The sequence below is a fragment of the Ischnura elegans genome, chromosome X (genome assembly GCF_921293095.1).
Source record: "Ischnura elegans chromosome X, ioIscEleg1.1, whole genome shotgun sequence".
Lineage (NCBI taxonomy): Eukaryota > Metazoa > Arthropoda > Insecta > Odonata > Coenagrionidae > Ischnura > Ischnura elegans.
In genome coordinates, this window is record NC_060259.1 from 46,907,917 (window position 1) to 46,921,121 (window position 13,205).

The 13,205-nt window shown below is 39.3% G+C and overlaps 2 protein-coding genes across 2 annotated transcripts in view; one reads left to right on the forward strand and one right to left on the reverse strand.

The window, feature by feature from the left end:
- The window catches only part of LOC124171151 (histamine H1 receptor-like), a 28,804-nt gene extending 26,500 nt beyond the window's left edge, over nt 1–2,304 (forward strand). The window contains exon 2 of the mRNA XM_046550288.1: nt 974–2,304. Within this exon, the coding sequence (XP_046406244.1) occupies nt 974–2,304 (1,331 nt within the window). The remainder of the gene's footprint in view (nt 1–973) is intronic.
- Nucleotides 2,305–8,614: 6,310 nt separating this feature from the next.
- On the reverse strand, nt 8,615–12,491 carry LOC124171577. Its single transcript, XM_046550757.1, has 4 exons — nt 12,399–12,491; nt 11,921–12,297; nt 11,064–11,273; nt 8,615–9,278 (listed from the first exon to the last, which is right to left on the reverse strand). The coding sequence occupies exons 2-4, from the start codon at nt 12,248–12,250 to the stop codon at nt 9,114–9,116; spliced, it is 705 nt and encodes a 234-aa protein (XP_046406713.1). The 5' UTR covers nt 12,251–12,297; nt 12,399–12,491; the 3' UTR covers nt 8,615–9,113.
- Between the last annotated feature and the right edge of the window lie 714 nt (nt 12,492–13,205).

The following is a 13,205-nucleotide window of genomic DNA, read 5'->3' on the forward strand; positions in this document are numbered from 1 at the left end:
TCATTATGGTAGCTAAGCCGTAAAATAAGAGAATTATAATATTTCTTCTTAACTTGAGCCCATGGTTCACCCGTTTCTCTTGTTGATTCCTGTCGTTTCCTCATTTTCTGGCTTACAATTAGTGATTAAATAAATAACAAAAATGAATGAAAAATCGCAATAGTAAGTGTAAGGTAATTGATCCGAAGAAAAGGCAGAGCTATGATGAGCGCATTATTTCTAGGAGTGATTCTCATCTACTATTTTCACTGTCCTCGTTGAATAAAATAAGGAATACTTTTTACATGAAATGCATTTAAAATGTCATTATTTGTTTCTCCTTCTTTCCAAAATCTAAAATTTCAGTCATCTTTTTGTTGCCTGAGCCCTTAACTAAGAGAATTACAATATTTCTTTCAGACATGCTGCTATTGCTCGTACGTTTCTCTCGCTAATTCTTGTAGTCTTCTTATTGATAGTTTTTTGGCGTAGTGGTGAAATGAATGACTAAAATCCTAATACGTAGTAAAGCTACTATTTGAGTACGTACTACTAAAATCCTAATTGATCTCGTTAGTAGATTGAGAGGGCATAATATACTTATATATTTTCGTCCCCCGTCTTCTTCATTTAGTAAATGTCACATTTTTTCGTGTGTCTATTTAAAATAAATTTTATTCATGACATTTGTCTAAGTGACCACGGCAACTTCAGACTTTTTCTAGCACATTATCCTACCCTCTCGTCTATCTTGAATATTGGTTATATATTGATGTGTTTCTTGCGAACATTAGCTCTTATCACAAAATTTGTGAATTTGAGCATATCAGGCTCCAAATTGTTCCAATTCCTAACCTCCCCTCCCATTCTTCTAGAAAATCAGCTATTCTTCTCGTGTGCTTCGTAAACGTTGGCTCTAATTAAATAGCTAATGTAGTGAGCATGGCATTTACTAACCTGTACTAACACTTTCCTTTCCCTTTCTATCCATCAGGAAGATGGGTCCTGGGCCTTGTCGTGTGCCAGTTTTGGCTGTCAGCTGACTACACGGCGAGCACTGCATCAATATTCAACCTGTTTATCCTGAGTGTCGACCGCTACTGGTCTATTACTTCACCTCTCCGCTACTTGCGAAAAAGGACAAAGAAGCGTGCACTCATCATGATAGGTCTGGTCTGGGCCGTGTCCGCTCTCTGGATTCTGCCGATCATTGGCTGGCATCACTTGGGCCACGGCCGGCGAGCTTATCCCCCTTCAGTGTGTGAGACTGAGTTTGCCGGGAACGTTCTGTTCAAAGTCACGGCAGCTATCATAAACTTCTATTTCCCCTCCCTGCTCATGGTGTATCTCTATGGTAGGATATTCTTCGAGATAAAGAAGAGGAGCCGATTTGAGATCGGTCAGTGCAATCACAGTCGCATGTATAGTGGAGATAACGAGGATTCTCTGGCCGAGGAGAGGTACCAGGCGGCTGCCACTGCAGGGCAGTCTGCCGATGCCTCTGGCTCCATGGCCGGGGCCCAAGGTTCTAGAAATAATAATTTAGGAGGTAACCCGCGCGGGAGGCCTTTTCGAAGGTTGTCCGCGACACAGCACAGCGTTCAACGCATCAATGAGCGCAATCAAATGCTCACCCTGTCTGAGTGGCGTCAGCGTCCCTCGACTCATAACGGCGAGATCCGTCAGCTTCATCAGTTCCGGAACCTGACTTTGCTCTCATACCGTGAGGAGGGTACGCTGGTTGGCCACGAACCTCGCCACGAGGTAATGTCTCACTTCGAAGGTGTCACCGTGAATGTGGAGTACGTCATGTCTAGTGCTCCAGATGTAACTTCTGGGCCTGGAGGCCCTCCGCCCCCGGCTATTTCGCCGCCTACGCCGCCACCGCCGCCTCCGCAACCTCCTCCTCCGACCCGCAACTGGACCACCCAATCCAGTGGTGGAGTCGGGCCCCGGCTCATCAGGTCCAGGAATCAGACTATAACGCGTCATATCCGAGGCAACACGAGCAGGAAAAGGGGCGGCACAGATTCCATAGTGCTTCAGAAGGAGAAGAAGGCAGCAAGGCAGCTTGGGGTCATTATGGGAGCTTTCATGCTGTGCTGGCTCCCATACTTTGTCCTGTTCATGGTAATAGCCTTCTGCGAGGACTGTGTGCATCCCAAAATCCACACAGCAACCATATGGCTCGGCTACGTGAACTCGACCCTGAATCCAATTCTTTATCCTCTCTGTAATGCAAATTTCAAGAGGGCTTTCAAAAGGATGCTTGGTTTGAATCGCAAAACTCCCGTGAATATTCATGGCACATTGGTTGGCCGGTGAAAGATAGGAATTAAAACTGACTTACGCCCATATAGGAGTATATTTGCTCGTGTTTGTCCTGAACAACTACATATGTGACTATTCAATGATTTGTTCTTTGTATTTTTCTCTTTTATAGAAAAATCTTCCAAATCTGGTCGTTTTCATAGCAACGAGGGTATTTCCTATCTCATTCCTATCCCTTCCTTGGAGGTGTCGTCGGACTCTCATCGCGGCGATGCCTCCTATCCTTTTTACCTTCCTCAGTCCTTCCCCTCTTGAGATGGCACGGGCGTAAAAGTTACTGACTTGGTTCCCGGCCCTCAGGAGCGTAACCTATGCGGGCCCGCCTTGGGAACCCGATTCCACTGCATATGTGATTGGGTACTGGAGTTAAACAATTTCGGAACCGAGATTTTGGTAGCTTTCTCGGTCACATTTTGATTGAATTCATCTTATGACTTTCCGCTTGTGCAAATGTTTTTCGTTGCATACTTAAGAACACATTCTCATAATTGTCCGCAGTAGTTATTATTTCTACTCGGGTTTCTATCTAAACAATTCAGTTTACTACGTGAGAAGGACACTGAACATTTAATTTTAACACCACATTTTCCAAATTGAATATCCCAATAAGCTATTTAACAACTAAATTTTTGACACTTTACCCTAAGAGACAATGTAAGGTAAATTTTATAAACAAAAAATATTATTTTTTGTCCTATTATTATACATGGCTCAAAGTCAAGAAGGCTATTCATAAGATAATGACTTTCAAGATTTGCAAGGTGATACAGCGTACTGTGGAGTGACAACCTGCGAGGCCTAAGAGGCCGCATGGAATAAGAAATGTTATTAAAAGAATGCATTGCTAGTAATATGTATCTGAGTTGATTCATATCCTTTTGGCTGAATTTTTAGGGCATGTGGCTCTCATGAGACCAAGACCCTGGTGAAATGATAATTTCCTCCTAAGACAAAACAATGCCTTCACTTGTGCAATAAACTATCACACATAGCATACCCTGTGCTGAGTCGTCCTTAGACGGTCAAACACGGAAGACCGAAGATACTGGAAACGACGAGAGATGAGCATGTAGCAGCAGCAAAGAAGAAGTATGCAACGAAAAAACCAGAGGTGAAACCGGAGGCAATCCGTCGTTACAGCCAAGAGCATCCAGGCATTAACAGAATAGCCATTCAAAGGTATGCCACCGACCACCCCGAGGTGAACAGGCCATTAAAACTACAAGACCCGCCCATGAATGCTAAGAACACTTCGAATAAAATCGGAGAAAATAGTCGCGTGATGATTAAACCAGAAAAAATTACTCCAGATAATGGCCTTCTCTCTACGATGAACGGAGTGAGAAAATAGGATTTTTTTCTCTGTTAAATGTAGAATAGTTCTAAGTCCGCTGTTAGCAATTGCACCACAAAGCATGCAAATGGAAGAGGAATGGTTACATGACGGTGACGTTAATATGTAATAGCATTTATATGAACGTACCGACATGGTAATATCAAGTCATTGCGCGAATTACAAATTATATTCAAGCGAACAGGAATAAAAACCCTTTAATACTGCAAAAAATGCCAATGTCTGCTACGCACACTTGAACCAAAATACGAGACAGCAAAGGCATACATATTATTTCGTAACAATGCATTCCATGGAATCACCGTATGTTTTTGTAGAGCATAAGCAAAATATATGCGAATGGATATCACTCCGAAATGCAATCCCCTTCGAAGTACACATTAAGTTAGTGCCCAAACGTAGATCCAAATGGAACATCAAGTAGGAGGTGGAGGCATGTTATTAGGAGTTAAGCAGTAGGAGATTAACTCCTAATAACATGCCTACGCAGACATGTATAAAAATGTGGCTGACTCAATTAATTATAACAACGTAGATACATGTTAAGATTATTTGAATGAGTAGGTGACTGTGTAAGAACTTATGACACAATCGCCGGCGAAATGAGATGAAATAATATTTGTTCGCGGTACATGAGGTGGCATGCACAAGAATAATAAAAACAAGATTAATCCTGCTCAACTGAGGTTCAGCGTTGTGTTTGAACCCCCTACACACGTCCCTTATCACACGAAAGATGCTGCTGGATGTTCCTGGAAGAGTCAACCGGATGTATTCACCATACGAGTAAGTTTACTTAACTCAATGGAAATGGAGAGTAGCACAGTGAATGCGTTTTACTCAACTGGTGAAATGGAAATGGCGTTCCGAGCTTACTTCCCCCCTCCACCATTTCCCCCACTCCACGTTTTTAAAACATCCCTCTCTACGCCGTAGAGCGCAACAACCAACCCATCTCACCCTCCTCCGCCTGGAAATGTGAAGTCCAACTCAGAGTAATTGTTAAGAGATGTCGTGAATCCATCAATTTGGATGAGAGGACTTCGTTCAAAATTTCCATAGTTTCAGATAAACACTGCGAATTCATTTAAAATTGGGATAAATGGATGTGAACAACAAGTATTTGTTTATATTAAACACGGATATTTCAGTTCCATGCGGCGCAGGGTGGATGGAGGTGGCGGACGCAATAGACCAAGGAATTAGGAGGACAAAGAAGGCCCAAGTGGCAATAGCGGCAATAGCCCACACCATTCTACGGTTGCTGAACAGTGTCCTTTCCTCCGCGGTCCCCCAATGATATTAGCATTGTTTTTTCAGGAAAGAATCTGTTGCTTATGTTACCAATTGAAAGTTGATGATGAATTTTTCTCGTTTTCCTTATCACGTTGAAATTTCGAACGAAGTTGTAGCGTTAATTTCATTTGAGATACGGAATGGAAATGCACAAACGACTAGGGCTGTTAATTTGAGGAAACTTATTCTTCAATTATAATCTCATTTGGAATAGAAATTGCATGCTCCACCCCGTAACTTTCCTTTCCCTCTCTTTTTTCCCGCATTCTTTACTTAACTTTACATACCGTGAGGAAGGGAATTTTCGATGATGTGCCGGAAGAATGTACGCCGTTAAGGATGGAGTGATGCCGGCCTGAATATGCTAGTATACGCATGAAGACGATATATGAATCATCGAGAAATTACTCATCATTTGACATGGTGGATTTATAGTATGTTATACGTACAAAATAAAGAAAGAAAACTTTAACCTTTCAAATTTTCCGTATTTCGACGTTATTAAAATGGTCAAATTTCTCAAATGGAATGGTGAATGAAAATTAACGTTTTTTGCATTTAAATTCAATTTAAATAACCAAATAAATCACAAATGAACATTTTCATTCCAGAATTTTGAGTGATAATTTCTATTTCCATTACATTAACCCCTCAACGCCGCCATGCGTACCCAGTACGCTTCCTGAACTAATGTATCTAATGTTTTTTCTCCGAATGTATATTGTATTTTAAATTGAAAGTAATAACTCTATTTTTGAATAAGTGTTTATTCTTCCCAATAAAATATTCATTGCGATTTTATGCCTTCAGGTTTTTTTTTCAAATGCTTCAATGAAATTTCGTTTTAAACCAGCGAATTGACGAATTTGGTCTTAAAGAATCAACTCCTTTCTTCAACTGTCCTATCTTGAAAACTGCTGCCTACTCTGCTTGTGGGACGTCAATAAAGGTAAGCTACTTCAGCTTGAGATACAATATCTTCCTTATAAGATCACTGCCTTCTCCCTGTCTTCCCCTTGTGTGTCATCACGTCGAGCCCCAAGTGAGTTTGGTCCGCCTCGTTAATTCTAAGCGTCCTAAGCGAAGGTGCCATGTGCTTCGTTCCGCATTTATTTGTTTCTTTTTTTGTAGACAGTAATAAAATAAGATGAGATTTCTTCTAAACAGTCAGCGTATACCAGGGCCCCTTTCGAGATTTCGATATTTTCTCGTCTCTTGGTAGAGCTTCGAAACTATGTGCTTCAGTCCCCTAGAACCATTTATGCTGTATGGTGTTCTTTCAGGCGGTGTGTTGAAATTCACGTCGAGTGTACTTCCTGTGTGTGGTTATTTTTATTTATAATTGGGGATTCTACGAAATTGGAATAGTGTTGAAAAGGCAAAAAAGAGACTCGGAAGCCATTATGTGTGTTAGGTTATAATGAATTCACATGTGAGGCAAATTCATTGGTGGCAATCGGCCTTTTGGCCAGCAGAATTATTATATAATGGAATTGGATTTTCTGTAGTATTGAAGAGCGTGCTAATATGCTGAAATGCAGTTAATTTCAGAGCAAGAGGGGATAAATAAAAAATGAAATGTTTTATTTCCATTAGTTTATGTTTTCAATCTTGTAAACAAGAAAAAATATTTTTATTATCGTTAGTATTGAAACTTGAAATATTAATTTATATTTTAATCAATTATTTTAAAGATATAAGATGAATTCCTGTCCAACTAGAGGCCCGCCATCCAGCGGCTAAGACAAAAGTTTGTCTCGATTTTAGACCGCAGTAAAAGTCTCTTCATTTTTGTTATAAGCGGGACTTTAGTGTATTGAAATATATCCTTCAACTTCATCAAATACATAATTTTTCCACAACCTTTGTGAGAGACGTTTTGGTACTTCTTCGTCATTATTCGACATCGAGATATTGTTTGGTTGAAAATAGCTTTCTGGGAATTATAATTTAATTTTAATACCAATGTCAGCATTTTATGCGATGATTACTATATTTCGTAGAAAGAGACACAAAACCAATCGCTTTCTCGGGAATGGCCATAGACGTGGTCGTAAGGGTGAAATACCAAAGACATCGTAAAAGCCCCTCGTTCAGCCCATTTTAGAATCGTGAAGTAATAATAAACTCTTTTCTTTCCATAACTACGTCTGCAAGCAAATGGACAAAACTTGTAAGAGGGAAATTAAAGTTGAGAAACCATTGCACATGGTAATAATTACCGTTAATAGACGCGTTTGTGGCGTTCCGTGCCGTGTAATGCATGACGGACAAAGTATGTCGTGTGGCTCACGTACACCTGAGGAATTACACGGCAATAAATTTCTTGTGCAGTTCGTCCACCTAAAACTATGTTTTTGCTGTGGGTGGTATTAACATAAAGGCAACAAACGAAGGGAAGTACGTGAGATTTAAGATAACTTCGAACCTCTCGTGGGAAAAAAAAGGAATATTTTAGCATAGTCCCAAATAGGTTCGTATTCGTCAAAAGTATTGTGGGAAGATATTCGGATGAGGAAGAGGAAGTAAGTTGCTATTTCGCAATCGTCCGACCACACCTTTAATATGCAGCGAGCATATGGGATCCGGTGAAGTGGGACTTGATCCGTGAACTGAATGGAATACAAAGGAAAACTACGCGATTCGTCAAAAACGGCAACGGATGTGCAGACAGCGTCAGCCAGATATTAAGTGAGTTAGGCTGGGAGCCACTAGAGACAATAAAGCTGCACGTAAGGCATAGATTGCTTGAACAATTGAGAATAGATATCTTTAATATACACAAGGAGGGCATCATTCTAGAGCCCAACTATATTTCCAGGTCCGACAGAAGCGATAAATTAAGTGAGATATTTAGCCGAACGGATAGATATGGAATTTCGTTTTTTCCTTGGACCATAAAGGACTTTAATAAATGCTAGTCGCAATTTTGTTTGAGCATTTGTTTTATATATGTTGACGGCTGGTGTCCTAGTATCCCCTGCCACACGCCTTTGAACTCGTGAAAAGCGCCATGCAGGAATACTTCACATACCATTCATTTTTCATAGCTTTGCAAACTGCCATTTCGGTACACTCCCTCTGCAGGACCTTCTCTAGCATTGTCAGCTTTTTTTATGTTATGGTCTAATTCATCTCACTTTTTCACTCATATATTGGTTTTTATCCTTGAGTGCAAACGAGAACTCCAAATCTGAAACTACGTGTAGCGTGGTAGCCCAGTCAGCAGATAGTTGAGCTACTCGCTGAAGGGTTCTGAGTTCTCACACCAGATTAAGGCACCCCAAAATTTTTTCCCCAATTTGAGAAGGCTCAGGGAAAGTACTTGACCTTCTACCATAAAATAGTGTCATTCACACATCTGTTGCATTGTCTGGGGAAAACTCTCTACCTAAAAACTACCAATCACAAATGAGGGGCAGAACTGAATTTATCTGAGAGTTGAGCAGTGTGAGTTCTCATATTTTAAACTCTATATCGTTAATCGATAAATACTGAACATTTAAACATGGTCTTAGGTTCACTCCAAAAATTCTAAATACTGACAAATCTTTTTCTTAACCAAAGTATAAAACGAAAAGCAAGAATAAATGCGTAGGTTTTATAAATAAGTTATCAAATAAAAGTTGCCATATGAAAAGTTTAATTTTCTTTAATATCCCAAACACAGGGTACAATTGTAGATAATGACAGTCTTTCATTTGTTTAGCAAGTAAAACATTTCGCATGTTATAAATTTTATTGCCCATTCAATTATTTCTGGGCAAAAATATATGAAGCATAAAAAGTTCTGATTGGAAATAACTCATTGCCGAAGCCATAGATGGTAGTCTCAAATCCCATCCACCGGGAATATTACACTAAAGGTATTGTATCAATACCGATACCATCTCCAGAATACATCCTCTTCTTGATGGAAATATTGGAACGTACCCCTTGTGAACGAAACCACATTGATTTGTACTCCATTATAAATTTACTACCCTACCCCGAAAATCTTGGGAGATACCGCCATAAATGCTCAATATGGATCACTTTCCCCTCCAAAACGCACACATTCAAAAGAAATCCTACTCCAAAAATATTTTTTTCCAAACGATAGCCTTCTGCCTCTCTTGGTAACATCTTCGATGATATGTTTGGGCCCTTCACATCACAAAGGGTAGAATGATTCCTCGTTGAAGTGCATCGTGGATGTCGTGTATCTCCTTCGGCAGGATCTCCATCTTTTCTTGATAAACCTGAGTGCTAGTGCCGCAAGAGAGTGGGCAATCCCCAGATATAATAATGCGATGAAAGCAACGCGGATTCTTAAAATCTGAAAGGAATAGAAAACTACTTTAGTCGTGAATGAACCAGAGCTTGGCATAGTCACCGCGCAAATTCTTTGAAATTATAACTGTTGAAAAGCATCTAACTATTAGTTAATATCCATCTCTGGCATAAATTAAGTATTGAGAGCAGGTGTTATTATTGCGATATAATATAAATACAATAAAAATGATCTAAACTATGAAATTAATTTAATCATAACCACTTAGATGGGTAGATAATAAATAGCAACATTTGAATTTCATCATTTCAGTAGTTATTTTGATAAGTCTTCTGATACTATGGTAAGTGATAATGATATTTTAATTTTAATTCTGACCGTAATAATAATGTCTTGTGTATCATTGCAAAACTCCAATGATACAAGTGCAAATAAAATTTGTTCTGGATTCACATGTAATTCACTACAATTGCAGATAGGTTAACCTTTCATCTGTTGGCAAACAGAACAGCGAAGATAGTGGTATGATAATTTGAACGAATGCTGTGTGTATGAGTTTTGATCATAGGTTACCTAGGATTAAGTAAGTAATTTACTTAAACGTTGGTCCACGTCGTTCAGGCAAATATCCCACTGTCAAGCTTTAAAATAATAATGCTTTGCGTGGAGTCAACTTATTTTTGAATTTCAAATAGTGAAGTTCTAGAAGAATAGTCGCAGTAATTTTCGAAACGTTTGACTGGTATGTGGATTAATGCTTCAATGCCAACGATAGAATAATGATAAGAAAAAAATATTTTGCACTAAGTCTAATTGAAAATCAGGAAAAATATCAAATTAACCTTTAAAAACCTATTAAATGACACAAAATATTGAATTTAATTAATATGTTATGCGATGAAAGAACTGTTTATTCGAGGAAAACACTCAATTAAAAATGTTTCATCCTTGATTAGGCAATTACATCTAAACATGCGAGTGCTTAGAATTTTTTTGTCTCTACCATTAATTAAAACAATACTATTTCAGATAGTGCATGGTATGTGATACCTGTTGGAGCTATCTATATGGTCTAAGTATACCATTACGCTATGCTACAAAAGAATTAATTTTCTACATCTGTGTGAAGGCCACATACCCAGTCTGATGCATGGGAGTCCCTTTCATAAAACGTCGGCCGAAATTTATTGAAAATGTAACAATTAGATAAAAACTCCCGAGATATATTAGAGAATAGTATATGTTAAAATAACAGATACGCAAATCCAAAAAAAGAATGAAAATGTGAGCCCGTGGCGTGATTAATAAAATTGACAATTAAACTGATGGAGGCCGGCATTGCTTTGTGGTTTGATTGCAATAACTTTCGTAATGGTTAATTTTGTGCTCGTCCGTAATTTTTATGGCACGGTACTCAACGAATTCAACAGATCGATTACATTTTCAAATTGTCTCTAGCAATAAAAGAAAAACTTTTCCATTTACGTGGAACCGTTCAAACTGATACAGATTTCATCTAAACACGTTTAAAAGTATACTTTATGTACTGTCAAAGGTGCTTACCATGACTAATCACAAATTATGCAATTGGTGGAGCTTATAAGGATGAAAAGGACTTGTAGTTGACAAATTAGAAGACTTACGGAAATATTGAAAGGTGATGTTAAATTTTCAATTATATGGTAACGGGAGAAATGTAGTGAGAATCGGTAAAAGGTCGTCACAAGGTCCTTAAACAGCTCTATTCAGGAGAGGGGCCAGAATACATGGAGCATTTAAGTGTCCAAAGGTTACTAAGAAGGAAATGTATCAAGTATTCCGCAAGTCTACCGTTTGACGGCCGGGCTGTTCAGTTGGCTTTGATCCTCCGGTTGAATTGCGGGTCTCATCTGCTGAGAGGTCACTGCTCAGGTCTGGTGCGGTGGCTCCTCTTTTGCGCCTGCCCTTCTTGCCGGGACCCGATTTGCCACTATTGGCTCCACCTTTGCGATTTTTGCCAGCGCGATGGGGTTTCTTCTTATTCTGCTCATTATTAATGTCCTAAATGAAGACATAAGTGAGACTAAGTAACTGAGACAGGCGAGATAGAGTGGAATGTCATCCTGATTTGGAGCAAAGGAGAGGCAATTTTCCACAACTTTATGTAACAATATACGACGCGTTTTTTAATTTCTATTACATGCACATTTTCGAAATAATTTTTGGAAAAACCTCATGTGCAGAAATATTCTGCTATGCTTGATAGCCTCGCCAACGTGTTAGAGCTAGAGTGTTTGCCTGTTGCAATGCATGTAAAAGGCAAATACTAGATTCTGAATGAAGCACTAGCCGAAAGTATGATCAACTAATCTTCCACAAGAATAAAATATAATTCAGAATTATCCTTAATAATTTTGCAGAAAATAAAAGCCCGAAAATTATTTACATTTTATCGCTGACAAATAGTTATGAAGTAAAGCGCAATTTAGTTTTACCTATGTATAACACTAACTAAACCTTGATAGAAGTGACAGAAGCTTATAAAACATATACAGTTGTATTCATCAAATACATCTGACATGCATGAAAAAACTGATTAATATACCCTTCATCAAGACCTGGGATACACTGTTCAGTCGTAAACCATTGAAGTAAAAGAATAAATTTTTAATCACTCTCATTAGAATCTGTATTTTCACTGAGCATACCTTGTCGTGGTCACCGTCTTGGATGCTAGGTGCTGAGGCGATGGTTTTGATTACATCGCCCGTAGCACTGGGAGGGATATGGTGTGAACCGCAGTCAGGTATTCCGTCGGACATCATGATGTTCTCAATCACTACCACTCCTTTTACGCCATGCTCGCCACCACCGATTTCCTGATCCTTCACTACTTCTGGTATGCTATACTCGTTCATCTCGGTGGCTCTCACCAATTTGTCTAACGGAGGTGGATCATTCTCACCATAGCCCAATTCCACAATCACGGAAGCTACTGCAATGACGGAAAGTATAAGGAGGAAATTCATCGCTGGCATATTCCCTCTCCAATGGCGGTTCGCGCTGCTGTTTCAAAAAGTAAAACCTTGAAAAAACAATATGAAAAATTTGACTGAGTGAAATAATAACTGTTGTGATGAAATACTGCTGCAAATTAAATAAGCTAATAACTTTGTGAGTACTTACTCAGGATATAGTTGATGGGAACGCTTTTAAATTTCACTCACGAGGAGTAGTAGGTTAACTAGTTGTATACAGTGTTGATCTGCTTCATATGAAGTCACGGCGCCAACTGTATCGCGTTATGCCGGCGCAACCAAAGCGCGACCCCAGATTCGTGGTTGTCTCCCTCTTACCCCTCCCCACCACATATCTCCGGCAATGAGATGTGAAGAAGGAATTCGGAAGAAGTGCAGAATGTGTGACTTGTCATTTCCTTAAGAGGCCACACGGATCTCACGTTAAAGACGCTGGGCTGACAATTCCACTTTGGAAGCAGATAAGGGATGTGCAGCGGCGATGGTATGATTTGTCAGGGAGGTATGCGGAGCTGGTCAAATTTGTTATCTCTCTGAATAAATGTGGTGCCCGCAAGTTAGTGCTATACGTAGTAGCATTAGCTGCTGATTTTTTCTATCAATGAATATAATTTCTTTACGTCCGAAAGTTCCGGCTTCTGAGAGTAATTCGTCTATCGTGCTAATTTTTTTACAGGGCACATAATATCATTCCTGATTGAGCATTATTCCTCATAATTTTCACATATGTGTATAATCTTTTGGTACCGTCAGACAGTTGAGTCACCTTGCGTCAATGGTGAGGTTACCTTTGGATTGCAATACTTAACAATCCACGGCAATTCAAATTATACATAAGTGAACTTAAATGCATTTTCAAGAAACATTCCTCCTCTTTTCATACCCCTGCGAGCGAGATAGAAGTTTCGAGTCTTGTGTTGATTTAAAGAGTGTTCATTGCACACGCGGTAACCAT